Genomic DNA, 21,557 nt, shown 5'->3' with positions numbered 1-21,557 from the left:
TCTATTGATTTTTCTATTTCTTCTGTCTTGTTACTTTGCTTGTAGATTCTGACAGTTTTTGGTTGATTTCTTGGATTTGCTACTACATAATCTCATGCTTTAGAGGTGTCAATTTTTTCCTTTATTGCTTTCTATTCGTTCCATTTTAAATTTGCTTCATTCTTATTGTATTGCCTTAGAATGTCTAGGACTACCCACAGTGAGAGTAAACTTTGTTTCATTTGTTATTTTAATGGTGCTGTAGAATCTCGAAATGACAAGTTCAAGTTTGGTTTAATATATTTTCCTTCTCTGGTATGGGGCTTTAGATGTCATCTGTCAGGGTAGGAACAGTTAGTTTTTGTTGTTACAGAAATAATATGTGTTGGAAGAAGTTTATATATATTTGTTATTTTAAAAATTGTGATTGTTTTAGTTTGTTCCTGCTGCTATAACAAAATACCTTAAACAGAGTAATTTATAAACAACCTAAATTTATTTATTTATTTTTATTATACTTTAAGTTTTGGGATACATGTGCAGAATGTGCAGGTTTGTTACGTAGGTATACACCTACCAAGGTGGTTTGCAGCACCTATCAACCCATCATCTGCATTAGGTATTTCTCCTGATGCTATCTATCCCTCCCCTGGTCTCCCACCCCCAGACAGGCCCCGGTGTGTGATGTTCCCCTCCCTGTGTCCATGTGTTTTCATTGTTCAGCTCCCACTTATGAGTGAGAACATAACAACATAAATTTATACACAGTTATGGAGGCTGAAAGTCTAAGATCAAGGCTCTGGCAGATTTGGTGTCTGGTGAGGGCTTGGTTTCTGCCTCTAAGATGATGCCTTGAGCACTGCTTCCTCTGGAGGTGACCAGTAATGTCTTCACATGGCAGAAGGGATTGAAGGGACTAGCTAGCTAGTTTTATTATCAAGCCCTTTGATAATATAACTAATCCGTTCATGAGGGCTGACCGCTCATGACTTAATCACCTCCTAAAGGCCCCGCCTGTTAATTGAGTCCTACATTTGGAATAATCTTCAGATCTACCTCTTTGTCAAAAAGTGAGATTCCTAACATTTAACCTTGGATAATTAATAACCAAATGATACTGGAGTTTAATGCATCTTCAAGTTAATATATGTGGTATGATAGCAGGAATACCAAGGTTATTTTATTTTAAAGTGGATTTATTTCATTATTTGTTTGTTTGTTTGTTTGTTTAGGTAGAGTTTTGCTCTTGTTGCCCAGGCTGGAGTGCAGTGGTGCAATCTCAACACACTGCAACCTCCGCCTCCCGGGTTCAAGTGATTCTCCTGCCTCAGCCTCCCAAGTAGCTGGGATTACAGATGCCCGCCACCACAACCAGCTAATTTTTGTATTTTTAGTAGAGACAGGGTTTTACCATGTTGGCCAGGCTGGTCTTGAACTCCTGACCTCAGGTGATCTGCCAGCCTCGGCCTCCCAAAGCACTAGGATTACAGGCGTGAGCTGCCACGCCCGGCCCGTAAAGTGGATTTTATACTTTGATATCTTGGTTATTAATATGGTCAGAGGTACCAACATTTTAAAACCATAATTAATGAAAAAATAAATCACTGTACTAAAATAATATAGGAAAGTTCTGTTAATTTTGAGTTAAATTGTTTTAATGTAAAAATTTTGCCTGATATTTCATATTTATCTTCAGAATGTATGATTTTGAAATAATTGTGTCTTACATGTATTACAGGTCACCGTATCATCAGCCAACCTCATACAGGCCACGCTTACTGCTATCTGGAGAACGGGGCTCAGGTCAAACTTCTCACCTTGCTCCAGCACTTTTGCACACTCTAGAAAGATTCTCTGTGCATAGACTAGATCTCCCAGCACTTTATTCAGTTAGTGCCAAAACACCTGAGGAATCATGTGCACAGGTAGGTTTGTATCACATCAGAGCACTTCTGACTTTCTTATTGCTTATATTTTGGTAATATTTCTAGTGTGTAGTGTTTACAGATAAGATTTTTCAGAGTATGACATGAATATTAACTTTTTGTTGGTTATTCATTAGCATTCTAGTATTAGTGTAAAGGATCCTTTTGATGCATACAGTTTTTTAGGTGAGCTCATTGTCTTTCTCATGATCTTCCTTACTGAAATTTTAATACCCTGTTTCATTATGCATTGTATGTAGAAAGGGAGTTTATTTTGCCTTTTTCTGACCCTCTGTTCAAAGCTGTGGTCTCAGAGCAGTTTCAGACTTTTGTCTTTTCTTAGAGCCTTATCATAGAAAGGGAAATGATATCCAGTTTGAGATATCAGAATTTAATATTCATATTAGAATAGTGATAGCCGTTCAAAAATTATAGATATTTGTGTTGATAGTTGTGTGTTTGATATTTGACTTTCAATTATTTTATATTTACTGGTTTGTGACGCAAAGTTCTAGTGGGGCTGTTTATATTTCTTGAGGTTGTTATATATAACCATGGATATATTATGTCATATTGAAACTAGGGATGAGGGTAATACATTTTTTGAGCTAAGGAACCATATCTAAGCCATTTTTGTAACTCTGACAAGGTGTCCAGCTGATAGTGGTCATTAAATGTTTGAATAATAGTGTTTCAAATAAATAAATTAGAGAAAGGAATGCCACTTTGTAGTTTGCTACTTAGCCTACTTTTAGAGTTAGATAACTGGAGTAGTAACACTTAAAACATTTCACACAATTTTGTTGTTTTTTTCCCAGTTACGTTTTCCAAATAATACATATACTATAATTGGCCATTTCCTACGTTGTAGCAAGAAATATGCATTTTTTAAACAATTCATAGTAGTATTGATTTAGTTTCTCTTTTACTCACAGTCTCTGGATATGAACACCCTACCAGCACTTTATCACTTTTAAAGCCCTATTTAAAGGTTTCTTTTTCCAAAACCCCTGAATTAAATGCTATCCTCCAGTATTTTGCTCCCAGTTTGACACATTTAACTCATCCTGGATGTGTTTTCCAATAATGTTGATTTATATATTTACTCGTATTTTTCTTTTTAGAGAGACAAAATTACTGCAGGTTGTATGCAAGTAAGAGAATTACTCAGTACCATTTAAAATAAACCCAAATGATTTAGTAGAAAAATATAAATCAACAAAATTGACCCCAGAGAGGAGAGAATCTAAACAAATCACTGTGGAAGAAATTCAGCACGTATCTTAAAGCCATTACACATAGATGGTTTCACAGGTGAATTATTTTAATCTTAAAGGATAAGATCATTTTAATGCTAGTCAAACTGTTCCAAGGCATAGGAATAGGAGGAAAGCTATGAAATTGGCAAAACCAACAATATCACATCTTTCAGGGAAATACAAAATAAAACTGTAGGCCAATCTCATTTAAGCAGTGATCACAAAGAAACTATTACAAATGAAATCTAGTAGCGCAACAAAAGAGTAATATAACATTACTAAAGCATGTAAGATTAATTCAGTTAGACATTGAGAGATACAAGTATTGGAAAGGATACATTGAATTTGTAAGCATTTACCTATGATATGATTAATTATATGGAAAACTTACAGTGTCAACTAAAGAATGATGAAAGACAATAAAGGAATTCCGTAAGGTGGACACTTGCAAAGTTAATGTTTTAAAATGATACTTTTCTCTTATAAATACTATAATAAGTTAGAAATATAATAGAAGAAGAGGTCCCAATTAAAATAGCAACTAAGTTTACGTAGGAATTAGCAGAAACAGTATGAAGGGACTATGAGAAGAAAACTAAAAGTTGCTGAGGAGGACAGTTGACTATATGAAAGACATACCTTGTTTGTTTGTTTCCCAACCCAAAGGCCAGAGAAGCCTCCCGCTAGGAATGCTCTCTGCCTTTCATAGTATCATCAGTCTTCTTCTTGGCGGGGAGAGGAAACCATCTTTATTAAGGAGGCCAGAGGTGGTCTAGTCTCTTGTATTCTTCCCATATCCCTAAAGTAAATATATGTTTGTTTGTTTGTTTGTTTTTTGAGACGGAGTCACACTCTGTTGCCCAGGCTGGAGTGCAGTGGCGCCATTTCAGCTCACTGCAACCTCCGCCTCCAGGGTTCAAGCGATTCTCCTGCCTAAGCCCCCCGAGTAGCTCAGACTACAGGCACATGCCACCATGCCCAGCTAATTTTTTGTATTTTTAGTAGAGACGGTGTTTCACCATGTTAGCCAGGATGGCCTCGATCTGCTGACCTCGTGATCCGCCCTCCTTGGCCTCCCAAAGAAGTAAATATATCTGTAGAGATTTGGCATTTGGGTCTCAAACCAAGCTTGTAGACTTCAAAATTTGGTTGTCTCAAACTAAAATCTCCACCTTGAGAACTCAGAAGCTTATTTGGTAAACCAAAAGCCAAGAATTTTGTTTGTTATCTTCAGTCTTCTGATCGACTCTTTTGAGGCAGGAGGGTTGGAATGTTCTACATAGATAAATTTCAAATGTATTTGGGCAGTTAAAAACCTGTTGAGCATTCAACTCCATATGTGAATGTACTTCTAGTGTGTGTATGTGTGTGCATGTGTGTGTACACACTACTATTAATCTTTATATGAAGAAATAGCAAAATTTAGATGGTTTCTCTGCTTTAGATATCAATTAAATGTCAATATTCTCATCACCTCTTACTCTCAGCTCCCATGATCTGATCATTGCTGCAGATCTCTGCATTGGGAGTGAACCACTATATAGGAACAAGAAAGTCTGGGGATTTGGGATGGGCATATCTCAGTGAATACTTCACAGTGCCATCTTCGTAGAGAGAGCCATGCCTGGCTAGAATACTTACGGTGTTTTCATACTAATGATAATGTGTTAATATGTGGAGCTTTAGAGGAAGAAGCACACCTTGTTTGTAATTACTGTGTTAAACTTATTTAATTCAGAGTGTAGACTCAAGTCAAATTATGCAGACTAAAATCTCAGTTGTGGTTGTGACCTTGGGCAAGTAGCTTAACACTCTGAGCCTTAATTTTCTCATCTGTGAAACAGAGATGACACCATGAGGTTATCAAATACGCTTGACATATAGTCCTCAATGAAAGTTAGTTATATTCATGCTTATTACTACTACCGTTGCTGCCACTGCTACTGCTTACAACTAAATGGTAAGGCTTTAAGTTCAAAGACTGTGAGGTTTTTTTCCTAAATTAATGTATAAATTAAGTTCCAATTATAATCTCCTCAAGACTTAGGGAGAGAAGTTAAAAAAAAGAGTTCTGTGTTTCTTCTAGAAAATAAATATGAGACTAGCAAGGAGAATTCTAGAGGAAAAAGTGTCATTGGGGGCCCTACCAAAATTTTAAGGGTGTAATAGAGTTACAGTAATAAAGAATGTGTGCCTGTGCAAGAATAGACAAAAGTATTAGAAGAGACAATTCATGCTTAGACTTTTGTAGAAGTAGAATTTGATGGTGATGACCACAATGGCGATGACATTTCATATCAGTAGATGGAAGAAATGGATTATTTACCAAATGGTCTTGGAAAACTAGCAAGTTCCTCCAATAGGGGAAAAAGCAAAACAAAATAAAACTAGGGTTTCCTACCTTTTTCTATAGCCCAAAATGAACTCGACATGGTCAGTGGAACTATAAAAGTACTGGAAAAATTCACAAGGTCAGTGTATTTATTATCTTATGTGTGAAAGTAATTTCTAAGCAATGCACAAAAGCTAGAAAACATAAAGATATGAAGGAATTTGATTATATAAAATTTTAAATTACACATGACAGAAAGCATTCCTTAAATTAATAGATATAGTCTGGGAAAAAGTATATTTGTAGCAGGTATGTTGAGAACAGGTTTCCTAAATATGGACAAATGCCTTAAAATCAGTAAGAAGAAAGAATAGCAATCTAATATAAAAATTGGCAAAGTAGAAACTTGATATTTATGAGGGAAAAGAAAAAGCAACCAATAACAAATGTGAAAAGATTCTAAGCTTCACTTAAGTGAAAATAAGGTATCAGATTTGTGTGTGTGTTTTTTTAAAAGCTTGATAATGCCCCGTTGGAGATGTGGAATGCTCATACTTACTTAGTGGAAATGTAAATTTATTTGATGTTTTTGGAGTGTAATCTGGCACCGTCTTTTAAAATTTCAAGTACCACATTGGTGTAGTGTGAGAAAAGAAAATAACATTTCAAGTACATATACCCTTTGACCCAGAAATTCTATGTTTAGGAATTTTTCCTAAAGATATGTTAGCTACAAGTATTCAATGCTAAATGAACAAGTATATTTATCACTGTGTCATGTGTAATTGCCACACAAAACACAAAGGCAAACAAACTGAATATCCCTTCACGTGGGACCAGCTAAAATTAGTTATGGTGTATCTTGACATACAGAGGAATACTGTCTAGCCGTTAACACGAATGATGTAGATTTACATGGGCTGATTCGGAAAAATGAAGATGACATTAGTGAAAAAAGCAAGTATCCCCCAAAAATGTTAATATGGTTGCTTTGACTTGGGGAGAAGGACTCTGGAAGATTGGAAAATGTGTGAACTTTGCCTTTTTAGTTTATGCTATACAGTTTGGAAAATTCTCTTTTTTGAAGTTTTTATTTGACTATATCGAGCAAACTAAAGATGAAAAAAATCACTTTAAAAGAGAAATATTTTCTTTTCTTTCTTTTTTTTCTCTTTTTTGAGACAGGGTTTTGCTCTTGTTGTCTGGGCTGGAGTATAGTGGCGTGATCTCGGCTCACTGCAACCTCCACCTTCCAGGTTCAAGCGATTCTCCTACCTAAGCCTCCCTAGTAGGTGGGATTATAGGCACCCGCCACCATGCCCAGCTAATTTTTGTATTTTTAGTACAGACGCGGTTTCACCATGTTGGTCAGGCTAGTCTCGAACTCCTGACCTCAGGTGATCTACCTGCCTTTGCCTCCCAAAGTGCTGGTTGTAATCTAGGCGTGAGCCTCTGCGCCCGGCCAAGAGAAATATTTTCAAAGTGAGAAAGGTTTTTTTATTTTTGTTTATAGTTGTTCCTTATGGCTAATTTGTATATATATTCACAAACATTACTGGTTTAATGTTATTTAAGTAAAGGTAAGGAAACACTTAGGAAGCATTGTAGTGAACTATATATTGATGTTACAGGGTTTTTTTTTTTCTTTTCTTTTTTCTGATGTTTTTCATGGCGTCTTTCAGAATCCTGCTTGGCCAACTTTGAATTCTACATCCTCTGGTCTCTTGTACACTTCTTGTCTTTTACTACTGTTTTGTTTTGGTGGGAAGGAGAGAGGTGTCACTTGATAGTGAAAAACAACAAAAACTCACTATCATTTTGGTTGTATTTCACTTTCTCTAGTACATTAAGGCTTCTCATCTCAGTATATACCTAAGAGCTTCTGGGTTAGAAGTCGAGCTTACTCTAGAGTGACTCCTCCTGGATAGTCAGTCTGCCAGGACCTGAGCCATGAAGTGCAGTCGTGATAGCAGACACCCACACTCTATCTGCAACACTGGCCAGAGACCGGATGTCTTGGCTAATCTGTGATTATATGTATCTTAAGTGCATATTTAAAATTATTTTACATTCATAAATATAACACTGTCTTTGCTAACAAATTCTGCAAAAAGAAGCTGTTATGTAACGTAAGAGGAATTTTAAAATAATTGGTAGAGGTTGGCAAACCAGGTTATAAGTGGGTACAAAAGCTGTAGGGAAGAGAGTGCATGAGTCAGGTGGTGAAACACTGGAAAGATTGAAAAAGATTATCTTTTCTTCTGTATTCCTTTTCATTTCTTCCTTTTTGCTTCACCTTTCTTGGGAGCTAGTCCTCCTGTACTCAGAGTTCTCTCTCTAGATCGACGTGTAATATAAGGGTTTAGTCTGGTAAGTTATTCTTGCATATTTTCTCTTTTCCCCAGGCTCTAAAATACCTAATATCAATTAAGTTTGGTATTTAGTAGTGTAACATGAACATGAAAGGCAGTCTTAAAGGGAATCTTAAATCACTTTTAAAGGGCCGTATGTATATATGTGGTAAGGTGGGAGACCCCTACTTGATATTTTTTGTATTGTGGGGATCATGTTTCATTTTATGTCTGTCCTTTAAAACATACATGCACAGGAATATACGTGACAGAACTTTCTTTTCTCCTTCTGACGGACTCAGCTATTGATTAATATCATCAGTTGGAGTAAAAAATGGCAGAGTTAGTGTCTACTATATTAAAAAGCAATGTTTTTCTTATTGTTTCTTAAGATTTAGTGTGCATAAGAATCACCTGAGTGTACTTATACAAATTTCTGATTTTCTGGCTCCACGCCCATAGATTGTGATTCACTCAATTTGGAATGAGTCCCAGGAATCTGTACTTTGTAAAAATGCATCTCAGATATTACTATTCTAGGTTTTCAGTAGCTCTCACTTTGAGCTATAGTACTTTAGCTGGTCACTAGACATTAGTCCAACATTTATTACTGAAACAAATGTGCACGCATGCGCATGTGTGTGTGTGTGTACACACATATGTCACTGAGCATTTCACAGTCTTCCAAGGGCTTTGGAAGGAGAATGAGAACCCTTGGTATAGCCTGGAAAATTTATGGTTGCCCCCTTAAGTTCACAAGTAATTATTGAGTCCTACAGCAAGGCAGGAGATGTTAATATTGGTAGTAAAAGACCTTTGGTATTAACACTCTTAAAAAACAAAACAAAACTATGATTCTCCTTTTCTGACATCCTCAAATATAATTTTTTGCCTCCTGTATATTTCTATTGTTGGTTTAGAAAAAAGGGACTGATAAGTGTGCTGTATTTTATCTTTTTAATTATTAGACAGGTTTGATTCAATTAATGCATTTATATATGGTCTGAAAAGCTTTGGAGTTTAGGTACTATGTGGTGTTGGGAATAATTTCAAAAGGTGAATAAGGTCTTTTCTTGGTGAAAATTTAAATGCATTTATTTCCCCAGAGAGAAATTGTTATCTAGAATTTCCCAGGGGAAATTCTTTTTGGTTGAATAGCTTGAAGGCATTAATGTACTTACCTGTGTGTATACTTTGGTTGCTCTTGTGTTTGTGCTTATAGATTTCTGGATTTCTCTGTAGGAGTCTGTGTGTACTTTGGATGCTTTTGTGTTTGCTCACATGGATATCTGAGTTTTTCCATAGCAACACTTAAAAAATAATTTTTTTTTTGAGTTGTAGACAAGTTAAATTATCCTGACCTGGAGTGTATCATACTTACTGAAATTCTTGAAGTCCTTAGGGAATGAAAATATTAGAAAAAGAAAAAGAATTTAAGTGATTTAATTTTCATAAAATGCTAATTTGTGTTACTACCATAGTTCAGTAACTAGTACAGATGTGTTTTATAACAGGCTTATTTTGTGTGCATGTAAAGAAATTTGTACCTTATTTATTGAATCCTGAATCTTTAGAATCCAGACAGTGCTTTCTTTTCACAAGAGATTCTCAATAAATCTTAGATAAAGGGAATATAAATAGATAGAGTAAAGGGATAAAAATGGAATAAAGCCACCAGCAATGCAAAGATATTATTTATTTTAATAATTTCTGATAGCATGGCACAAAGAATTAAACTTATTAGTGCCTTTTAATTTTTATAAACATTGAAGATGTTGTAGGTCCCAACATTTTTCTTTTACCTGTGTTTTATAATTTTAATATATTTATAATACTATTAAGTGACTGAGACAAGTTCTGGAAGTTTCTTGATGACAAAAGTTGTTTCTTTTCTATATTGCCCTCTTTAGGCAGGTAAAAGTGATACTGGCTTTGAGCTTTCTGCTTCATTCACATTTGGGTTTAAAAATTGTATAGTTTTCACTTTCTAAAGGAAATGGCTTGTTATGGGACTACAAATTCTTAAAAATACACTAAATTTTCATGGACAGAACATTTTAATTTGATGGCTAAAATGCTGACTTCAAAGTTTAGCTTTTGAGATGATTAGAACTCTTGTAACTATAAGTGCAGTTTATATCATGACTGCTTCCTTGGATGGCTACTTCTAAGTTCGGTGGCCTGATTTTTGCCTTTAATATCTTTAATATTTAGAGGAAGTAGTTTGTGATTTTTTTTAAATAAAGAAAGTTTTTAAAAAATTTGTTATCTAAGGTCCTTATAATGTCTGTGGCAAGAAGGAGGTCAGAAGGAAATGCAGTGTAATGTAATAAAGAATCAAAATGAACAGTTCACATATGCTGGTGTTTGTTCATTTTACTTGTGCAAGAGTGCTGGTCATGTCAGAGGTATTTTGAAACGGTTGGTTCAGTAATTTGGCCTACTGTCTTTTTTTTTTTTTCTATAACAGTTTTTCTGTTTTCTACTACACCTTGCACATCCACCAATCCAAGACACCCTATAGGTGAGTATTTTTCTAGTTCTCAAATGGCATCACTTGTTCCCAAGCCAGTTGCCGCTTCATTGAAACTAGGCTATATTTTTCTACTCTGAATTATCTGGTATTTGATTTCACAGAGTGTATTTTACTCCACACTTTAAAAGTTACCAGCAAACTGCTCAAGAGCTGTTTTTATGTTGCAGAAAAAAATCATACTAGGATTAAACTTTTTTTTTTCCTATTGCTTATATGCTAAGAATTTTTAAATGCTATTCTCAAACTCTGTTCTTTTTGAATTTTTATTACAAAATGGGAATTAGAACAGACTGGTTATAGATCTAAAGAAAATATAAAAGTTTATTTTAATATTCTGAGATGACATAGAACAAGGAATTAAAAAGAAAGCTTGTTTTAATAGTGCTTTTTAGTATTTCTAGAAATTAAGGATGGTTTTCCTCTAAAGGCTTAGGAGAAAAATTACAAAAATATTTCATAGATGTTGGTATTTCATGTAGTTAGGTTAATTCTCAATTCCTGTAATTATACACTCATAGATCAGAAAGGCGAAGCCTTTTTATTTTTCCATGTTCATCTTAGACTTGCCTGATTTTTTTTTCCCCAGTAAGTTTTCAAATATAGTTTAAATTTTTTTTTGTCAAGAAGGACATTTTCCTAAAAGCTTTGGAAGTAAAAAGCCTCCAGATTCTTTTTATTGGACTAGTAGGATGTCACGTTCAATTTGTTGATTTTGAGAAGATGAGATGAAAATAAGAAATTTTTTGGAAATGTGGAAAAATTTCTAAATTTTTAAATGGGGTCAATATGCTATCATGTTCAATTTGAGTTCAGTATCATGTTAATTTTGAGACAATTGGAGGAAAAAAAGAAATACAAAAAAACAAACCTCACCTCTTAGAGCTGTTGATGATTGTATGTAGTTCATCCTTGCAAATACAGTTAAGATACCTGTAGTTAACCTCTGACTCTGTCAAATTATTATCACTTAACCTTCTGTTGCTTTGCTCATCCTCTTTGATATTTTTTAATGGCTAGATGTTCTCAGCACATGTTCCTGGAAAATCTAACCTAGAAGTACTAAAATCAAAGGCAAAATTTCATTTTTTTTAAAGGCATGTTTTCCTGTCTTCTCTCATACCCTGGGCATGTATGTGGTAGCTTGCATGGCCGAATTAAGTGATTGGCTTTGTGAGGTTTCTTAGTAACCTATAGTTGGTTAGTCTTTCATATGATCACCTTTCTTTCTTTGCTGACTATCTCTTGTTTTACCAGCACAGAGTGGGGAACTGTAAAGTGACAAAAGGAGTTGGTCACTGTCTTCCATGTAACCATGCCTGATTTGGGTGGCATGTAATTTTTTTTTTTTTTTAAATAAATTCCTCAGTTGCCTTTGTGCTTCTGCATGGTTCTTTCCTTTTGCCAATATTTATGCTTGTTTTTCTCTTATGAATTTTCTACAAGAACTTTGGAAAAAAATAATCCTTGGATTTCCAAGATCCAGGATAGGAGGGTACGTGTTTGCAGAAAAGGTCAAAATTTGAGAGTCCTGAAGGAGTTGTACTGTACAACTGTTCTGGATTGGTGGATATGCAAATATTAAGGAAGGGAAGGAGCAAATATTACTTTTGATGTGAGTGATCATAACATCTACATTTTTTCCAATTACTATTTGAGCCTCTTTCAACTGGTTTATTATTCAATTGGCAGTATCTTTTATTTTACACAGAAGGTTGAAAGCTGTATAAAATACACTATTTAAGAAATGTATGTAAGTGGTAAGCTTACTCATTAAAGAAAAATAATACTTTTGATTCTTAGGATAGTTTCCGATAATCCCAATAATTTTAAATATTAAATTCTTCTTTCTTTTTTTTTTTTTTTTTTGAGATGGAGTTTCACTGTCTCCCAGGCTAGAGTGCAGTGGTGCGATCTCGGCTCACTGTGACCTCCGCCTCCTGGGTTTAAGCGATTCTCCTGCCTCAGCCTCCTGAGTAGCTGGGACTACAGGCGTGCGCCACCACACCTGGCTAATTTTTGGATTTTTAGTAGAGATGGAATTTCACCATGTTGGACAGGCTGGTCTTGAACTCCTGATCTCAAGTGATCTGCCTGTCTCAGCCTCCCAGAGTGCTGGGATTACAGGTGTGAGCCACGGTGCCCAGCTTAATTCTTATTTCTGTATCTTGTATATTACATAGGCTAATTGAAATGTGTTAAAAATAAGGGAAAATAAGTAGAGCATTTTAGGAATAGAATTCTCAAAATGGAAGAAAGATTTTTATAATTCAACTTGTTAAAGATAATGAGAAATGTCCTATTAACATGTCAGAATTTGTTGGTGTGATATTAAACTGTCGACTTAATAAGTAAGGGGCATTAATTCAGCTTGGCAGCTTACTAACAGCCAACCTGGTCCCTACTGGTGTGTGTTGGTAGAGCGTGATTGAAACTATGGTTAAGACTCTTTAACACCTGGGGAAAACTTCATTTTGTGTTTTCCAACAATGGAAGTGTCTCAGAGCTCTTTGCTAATCATTTGCTCTTTAGGTAAGTTAGAGTATTTTGTGACTATTTTATAAAATATTGAACTAAGATAATGGGAGGAGGTGAATGACTGGTTCAGCAGGTGGTTCATTAATTTTAAGCTCTAGGGTGGTACATCTTGGTTAAAATGATTAATTTATATATTGTATGATTTTAGTCAAGGTGCTCAAAAACGTAAGCTGTGTTGTTATTCTTTGTGTAAAGTTTATGGATATCGCATGAGTGCCATAGGTGTATATTTATCTCTTTATTTGCAGCATATTTTACAGTGGTATTTTGCTTTATTATCTTTACATGCTAGATAAGTGGAGCAATTTAATACCTTCCACTGTTAATATATACTGAATAAGAATAATTAAAGGGCAAAACGTACTTTTTTTTGGTGGAGCAAGGGTAGACTGAAGCTGTGTAAGGCTTGTGTATCATTTCTTGAACTTAAATTTTGAGGCTGAAACTAATGACTGTAATAGGCCTGACATATTTCATATATTTGGAGATTACTGGATAGACTTTAGAATAATCAATTTGAGTTGTTTAATGCTGGTTTTTTTCCTTAATCAGATTTTTCGTGAAGCTCGAAGAACAGTACCTAGTATTGTTTACATGCCTCACATTGGAGATTGGTGGGAAGCTGTCAGTGAAACTGTGAGAGCAACTTTTCTGACATTGCTACAAGATATACCATCATTTTCACCTATATTTTTATTGTCTACCTCTGAAACCATGTACAGTGAACTGCCTGAAGAGGTAAGAACTGATTAAGTATTTATCTTTCCTTATTGTTCTAAAATAGTTGACCCTGTAAATTGGATACCTTTTAATTATTATAAAATCAATACTGTCAGGGTTTATATCCTGGGTGTAACTGCCTATTAGCTGTGTGATGTAGGTAAATTATTTATTGTTTTAAGTTTTAGTTTCTTTTTGGGTATAGTGGTATTCCACAGTGTTGTTATAAAGATTGAGATAATTTATGCTTAGAACAGAACCTGACATGTATATATACAGATTCAGCATCTCTAAAAAATTCAAAACCTGAAACTTCTTTGAGTACTGACATGAAGCCACAAATGGAAAATTTGACACCTGACCTCACTCGATGGGTTGCAGTCAAAACTTTGTTTCATGCACAAAATTATTAAAAATGTATAAAATTACCTTCAGGTTATGTGTGTAAGGTTTTTATGAAACTTAAATGAATTTTGTTTAGACTTGGGTCCCATCCCCAAGATAATCTCATTATATATGTGCATATATTTTAAAATCTGAAAACGTTTGAAATCTGAAACACATCTAGTCTCAAGCATTTTGGAAAAGGGTTACTCAGCTTTCTAAGACAATTGTGGCTATATCACTATCAGTTATATCCTTCTCATCCTTATCATCTGTGAGGTCATTTGATGAGATTTGACCTTTCAGCTCTTTCATTGATAGCATCATGTTAACTTAAATGTTATTTCTAATATGCATATTTTTCAAATCAGAAATCTAACTTTGAGTTCATATCTAAGGTAAAATCACAGTCGATTCAGAAAAAATTAGTAGATCATCTTACTTGAGTGAAATTGATTTTTTAAAAATTGTTTTAATACCCCGAGCTTACGAGGTCTTGAAATACTCTCCTTTAGAAATGCTTAGAAATATTTTTCCCAGGAGACAAAGTAGGAATGATGTTTATATGAAAGATTTACGTGTTTTAAATGCTATAATATAAATCTTGATTATTTAGAATTTTATGATTAAAGTGTTTGTTTACTGAGTTCTTTTATGTTTCAGCTTTCATTATCTTGCTAAAATAGATTTGTATAATTTACTGCTTTTTGTAAGGAAAATACATTAAATGTAGAGTAATTCATTTTTGATTATTCAGTATCTGATAGTATATGAAGACCACTAATCAAAATGTTTGTGATAGAGTCCAATAAAGTTTAACAGAATGCTGTATGTAGCAAGAGTTAGAAAAACCAGGGTATTGACTTACTAGTCTTTTGATCTTAGATAAGTACTTAACCTATAATTGCTTCATTTGCATCTATGACATGTGGATAATAACAGACAGGGTCATTGGTGTGAGACAGTATATGTGAATTTCTTTTGAAATTATGGAGCTGTTAAATGTTTGGTATTAGTATTATAAAATAGGAATGCAGCTGAAGTTGATTTAGAAGAATGGCCTGAACCTGGATATAACCTAGGAGCCACTTTACAAGTTAGATCCTCTTTCTCAGTTTTATTATAATTTTATGAAAAGAAAGAAAAGAGTTAAAATGTGGGATAAATAAGGATTCTAGTTGGGAATATATAGGGAATATTCCCTGAAAATTTCCCTCTATATTGGTTGAAAAATTTTTAAATAAATGTTTTATGAGTCTGATTTCTTGATAAGCAGTTTTTATGTTGCCTACTTCTGTTGCCCATATGCAAGTGTAATTTTACTGTTGGTTTAGTATTTTAAAGCTAACATTATATCATATACATTTTCAATGTTATACTGTTGTCATAACTTTTAATGGATTCAGAAAGCCTACTGACTAGTAAACTTTTTCAGTATTTATTTACCAATACCCTTAATTACTATCTAAAATAGTAGAAATTTGCCAGCATTGAATTCTGAAATTTCAGCTCCTTTCCCTCTTGCTTTTGTCTTTATAAGTAGTTATTAAAGCTATCATGAATATCATATTTGTGGGCTGAAGATTATGGGAATTCTCTTTTAATTATATAACATGTTTTATACTAATAGCTTGTAGGAAATTCTCCTCTGTTCCCAAGTCTTACATTTTATTTTATCTGTTTACTTATTTTTGTAGAGACGAAGTCTCATTATGTTGCCCAGGCTGGTCTTGACTCCTGGTCTCAAGCGATCCTCCTGCCTCAGCCTCCCAAAATGCTGGGATTATAGGTGTGAGCCACCATGTCCAGCTAAGCCTTTCATTTTAATTTCAAGTCTACCATTAGAATGCTTGCTTTCTTTTTTCTTTTTTCTTTTTTTTGAGACGGAGTCTCACTTAGCCGCCCAGGCTTGAGTGCAGTGGCATGATCTTGGCTCACAGCAACCACCGTCTCCCAGGTTCAAGCGATTCTCCCGTCTCAGCCTCCCGAGTAGCTGGGATTATAGACACCTGCCATCATACCCAGCTAATTTTTGTATTTTGGTAGAGACGGGGTTTCACCACATTGGCCAGACTGAACTCCTGACCTCAGGTGGTCTTGAACTCCTGACCTCAGGTGATCTGCCCATCTTGGCCTCCCAAAGTACTAGGATTACAGGCATGAGCCACTGCACCTAGCCTGCTTGCTTTCTTTAGGTCACAAGCTAAGATAGTAGTCTCTAATATTTAGCACATATTGATAAATATTTGGTGAATGAATGAGCAGCACAGAGAGTTGTAGACCAAGTAGCTGTAGGTTAGCAAGTTGCCAGATCTATGGAAGAAATGAGGTAGAGAGTGGGCAGTACAAAACCAATTCTCAGAGAAAAAAATAGCCTATTACCACAGTTGTGCTACTGTACTCCAGCCTGGGCAGCAGAGTGAGGCCCTGTCTCAAAAAACAAAAGAAAATTTAATGTCATGAAAATATGTTTAAATGTATTGTTTTAAAAAATGCAGGTAATAAATCAATATGTATGGTATTATTCCAGTTTATAAATGTACAACTGGAAGGATATATATAGAAATGTTAATAGTAATTATCTGTGGATATAAAGGTTGTAGTCATTTTAGTTTTTTATTGTCTTATTTTCTATATCTTCCATAATAAATACCATTATAATCAGAAAATAAACCCCATTATTCACAGATGAAGGAGAAAGGAAGTTTCCCTACCTTATTTTTAAAATAGAAGAAAACCCCAAAATAATTAGTCCTTCCATGATTTGTGTCTTATTAGTGGGACAAAATGACAAGTTCATCTTTTAGAACCTCTTTGACATTCTCTTGCGTCTCTTTGTATGTATCTGTCTCTCGTAGTTCAATAGTCCCCACAATGAGTTTGTACTCAGTGCGTTAGTATCCTGGGAAAAACATTAGCATTTCTGTTCATTTTTATTTTTCGTATTAAATATTTCATGTGTATATGGTTTGTAATAAATAATACTATAAACCATATACACAAAAAATATACCGTACTCTTAAATATACTGTTTTGCTAATAGTATATTTAATAATAGTATAGCAAAATAGTATATTTAATAGTACAGTATATTTCATGTGTATATGGTTTATAATATATTATTTCCGAGTAGTATATTAGCAAAATAGTATATTTAAATAAATATGCATATAGTGATGGGAATATTTTCAGATTTTTTACTGATGAGGTGTTTGATCAAGAAATGTCAGAAATCATTGCACCAGACCAGCTGTTATCAAAGTGTGGTCCAAGGACCCCTGAGGAGTCCCCAAGACTTTTGCAGGGGATTATCAAGTTTCGTTTCCAACTACATATCTGCTGAGTCTGGGTTTTCATCATATACTTCAGTCAAACAACATATTGTAACAGATTGAATACAGAAGCAGAAATGAGAATCCAGTGGTCTTCCATTAAGCCAGACACAAAAGAGAATTGAAAACATTTAAAGCAGTGCTGGCTGGGTGTGGTGGCTCATGCCTGTAATCCCAGCACTTTGCAAGGCTGAGGCAAGCGGATCACTTGAGCCTGGGAGTACAAGACCAGCCTAGGCAACATGGCGAAACACCCATCTCTACAAAAAATACAAAGATCAGTTAGGTATGGTGGCGCGTGCCTGTAGTCCCAGCTATTCAGGAAGCTGAGGTGGGAGGATCGCTTAAGCCTGGGAGGTGGAGGATGCAGTGAGCCAAGACTGCACCCTGCACTCCAGCCTGGGTGACAGAGTGAGACTCTGTCTCAAAAAAGTAAGATTAAACAGTGCCACTTTTCTCACTAAATTTTGTTTTATATTTTATGTGTTTTATGTTCTCTCTATATTTTGGAAAAACATATTTTTCAAAATAATGTATGTTTTATTCTTTTAATGTTAATATGTAACGGGTTTATTTAAAATATGTAAATATTGATGCATATAGCTCACATAAAAGCTTTTTTGGGGTCCTGAGACCAAAACTTTGTGAACCTCTGGTCTCTAGACCACTAGCTCTTTCAGGTGTTACTACCCATCACTTTTCCCATTCCTAGCACAGTGCTAACACATGGGAATTACTCAGTAAAAGTTTACTGCATGAAAAAAGGAACTAACAGTTGAATCATCACATAGAATTCAAGTAACCCTTGCCCAGCCTCACTCCCTTTCTGCAGGATTCTTTTTCTTTTAAAATATTTTTTCTTTAAATTTTTGACCACTTGAGAACCATGCAGAATTGTAGTGTAAGTAAATTTACTTTTATAAACCCTTTCTGAAGATACTTGGAGAATTTTAGTTGAGATATATGGGAATTGCAAGATATTTATGGAGAATTAGAGAAGAGAGCTAATTTAAGGTTGAGCACAGAAAAAAGACTCTTAAGGGAGGAAGCAGATAAAGTAGAGATATTTGTAGGAAGGATTATAAACCTTGGCCAGAATTGTACTTCTGTTTCTGAAGACATTCACAGTATCTGCTTTGTTATTAAATTATTATGAGCAAGTTTCAGATTATATAATTCAGTATATTGGAAATTAATTTTATTTAAAGAAATATTCCTCAACTCTGCTGATGAAAATAAGATTACATATAGCATTTTGTCAACTTGTTTCATGTAGTTGTGTCTTTAGGTTTATGGTAGGACCTGGGAGAGGAAAATCAGTAACTTCAAGTAGAAAAATCAAGTAAGGGCGTTGAAAACTCAGATTAGGCTGGGTGTGGTGGCTCACGCCTGTAATCCCAGCACTTTGGGAGGCCAAGGCAGGCGGATCACGAGGTCAGGAGATCGAGACCATCCTGGCCAACACTGTGAAATCCCGTCTCTACTACAAATACAAAAATTAGCCAGGCGTGGTGGTGGGCGCCTGTAGTCCCAGCTACTCAGGAGGCTGAGGCAGGGGAATGGCGGGAACCCAGGAGGTGGAGACTTGCAGTGAGCCGAAATTGCGCCACTGTACTCCAGCCTGGGCGACATAGCAAGACTCAGTCTCAAAAAAAAAAAAAGATGGCTATTATTAAAAAAACAGAAATTAACAAATGTTGATGAGGATGTGGAAAAATGGGAGCCTTTTTGCATTGCTGGTGGGAATGTAAAATTGTATAGCCACTGTGGAAAGCAGTATGACATTATCTTAAATATATAATTGCCATATGATCCAGCAAATCAAGTTCTAGGCATTTACTCAAAAGAATCGAAAGCAGGACTCGAACAGGTATTTGTACACCATGTTCACAATAGCATCATTCACAGTAACCAAAAGGTGGAAACATCCTCAGTGTCCATCGATAGTTGAAAGGATAAACAAAATGTAGCATATACAATGGAACATTATTTAGCCTTAAAAAGAAGGAAATTTTGATGCATGTTGCAACATGGATGAAGCTTGAAGACATTAGGCTAAATTAGTCATAGGACAAATTTTGTATAATTCCTTTTATATGAGGTTCCTTAGAGTATGTGTAAATGGATGATAAGCATATGAAAAGATGCTCATTATCAGTCATTCAGGAATGAAATACCACTGCAGCCTACTAAAGTGTAGGTTGGGGCAAGAGTTTTTTGCCATTAAAAGCTGCAAAAAATAAAAAAATAAAAAAAAAATTAAAAAAAAAAGTGCTTTTACACCAACCTAATAGCTATAATCAAAAATACACAATACCAAGTATTGGATAGGATATAGAAGCTGGAGTCCTTATATACTGCTGGTGGGATTGTAAATGGTGCATCCACTTTCCAAAGTTAAACATAAATTTATGGTTTGACTCAGCAATTCCACTCCTAGTTATCTACACAAAAGAAATGAAAACATACGTTCACAGAAAGACATTTGTATGGGAATGTTTCTAGTTGTTGTACTAATTCTAGTAAAAAGTGGAAGCAATCCAAATGTTCTTTAATTGGTGAATGGCTAAACAAAATGTGATGAAATACTATTCAACAATAAATGGAATGAAATACTAATACATACTACAACTTGGAAAAACCTGAAGTATTAAGTGACAAACGCCAGGCATAAAAGACTATCAGTTGTATGATACGAAATGTCTAGAAGAGGCAATTCTCTAGAGACAGAAAGCATTATCAGTGGTTGTTAGGCTGGGACATGGGAGTGGGAGTGGGGATTGACTGCAGGTAGGCATGAGGAAACTTTTTGGGGTAATGGAAATGTTCTAAAGTGTGCTTGTGATGGCTGCACAGCTGTAAAAATTTACTGAACTTTATTGAACTGTTTTTTCAAAAAAAGTTTAATGATAAATACTGGAAGGTGTGCCTAAGTGCGTCTGGGAAAGTTAGGGAAGGCATCACACAGAAAGCATCAGCTTGAGTGGTGCATTAAAGAAGGGGTCAGGAATGAGTGAATAGTATGTATCACAACCAGTGTGAACCAATGTGAAAGACAGCGTGATTTGTTCTGGGAATTATGGAAGACTTGTCTTTGGTACAGCATAAGGTTTGAGGCTAGGACTGTCAGAAGATAAGGTTAGGAGTGAACTTAGAGAAGTATAATTTATCCCACTTATAAAATGTTGGATTCAGAGGTGTTGGTAGTAACCTGGTAAGAATATCCATGGATTATTGTAGGCCTGTCCTTGGTATGCTTTTGTATTCATAAAGTGTTAACATAGTTTTGAAAGTTATCGGAGAGAATAGTTAAAATGAAATGTTTTGCCATTCTTGAACGAAATCATGGTACGTCTAGGATATTAAGTTCTACTTATTTTTCAAGACTCAATTGATGTAAGTGATTTCTGCTACATCTTACCTAGAGTCTTTTCATCCCTTGCAAGGTCTCTTCTCTGTGTTTTGCTACCTCTGTTATAGTACTCCCAGCATAGTATCATAATGCTTTTCTTCTGAGACTCTTAAGATCTGTGACAGCAGAGAACAAACACATTTTCTTTAGTTTTATAACTGCAGTGTCTGGCATGATGTTTGGCATCCAAAATATGTTCAGTAGTAAACTTACTTCCAGAATTTTCAAAGAAAGGCCAGCAAAGCGTAGATTAAAGAGTTGGAGGGAACTGTGCATGAAGGTAGTCTACAAAAGCACTGGCAGGACACAAGGTGAAATTTTATAAACTTAAGTGATTTGACTTTAGGTTGAGATAAATAATTCCCCATCCAGTTTTTGAATTCTGATGTTTGCTTTTCATTGTTTCTTCTCTTAGAATTTCAGAGCTGGAAAAGGCATTTAGAGTTTATATAATCTAGTTTTCTTTATTCACTTTATTACTTTAAGCCAATTACTTAAATCTTTCTAAGCCCCAGTTTCCTCATCTGTAAAATGAGGAAATAATACTTACCTCATTGTTACAAAGATTGAATGACATAATATTTATGGAATTTTTAAGGGTTCAGTTCGTAGGCTTAATCTAGTAAGTGGTTAGAAATGACAAATTCAATGAATTATTCAAATTTAGACCACAAACGTGTGGCTAAATGGGCAAGAATATGATGTCTTTGATTCTAATCCATATTTTCTCAGTGTCATGGTTGGTATATCTTTCCATACTAGTGACCACCTCCCTTTTTTTATTTGCAGTTT

The 21,557-nt window shown here is 35.0% G+C and overlaps 1 protein-coding gene across 8 annotated transcripts in view; it reads left to right on the top strand.

Moving 5' to 3' along the window:
* The window catches only part of ATAD2B (ATPase family AAA domain containing 2B), a 173,942-nt gene that overhangs the window by 111,683 nt on the left and 40,702 nt on the right, over window positions 1-21,557 (top strand). For all 8 annotated transcript variants that reach the window (XM_031654968.1, XM_031654967.1, XM_031654965.1 and 5 more), the window contains 2 exons: window positions 1,718-1,904; window positions 13,470-13,655. In XM_031654968.1, coding sequence (XP_031510828.1) covers window positions 1,718-1,904; window positions 13,470-13,655 — 373 coding nt within the window. The remainder of the gene's footprint in view (window positions 1-1,717; window positions 1,905-13,469; window positions 13,656-21,557) is intronic.

The sequence above is a fragment of the Papio anubis genome, chromosome 14, assembly GCF_008728515.1.
Source record: "Papio anubis isolate 15944 chromosome 14, Panubis1.0, whole genome shotgun sequence".
Taxonomy (NCBI): domain Eukaryota; kingdom Metazoa; phylum Chordata; class Mammalia; order Primates; family Cercopithecidae; genus Papio; species Papio anubis.
The sequence above is the reverse complement of the archived record's forward strand: the minus strand, read 5'-3'. Positions and strand labels throughout refer to the sequence as shown.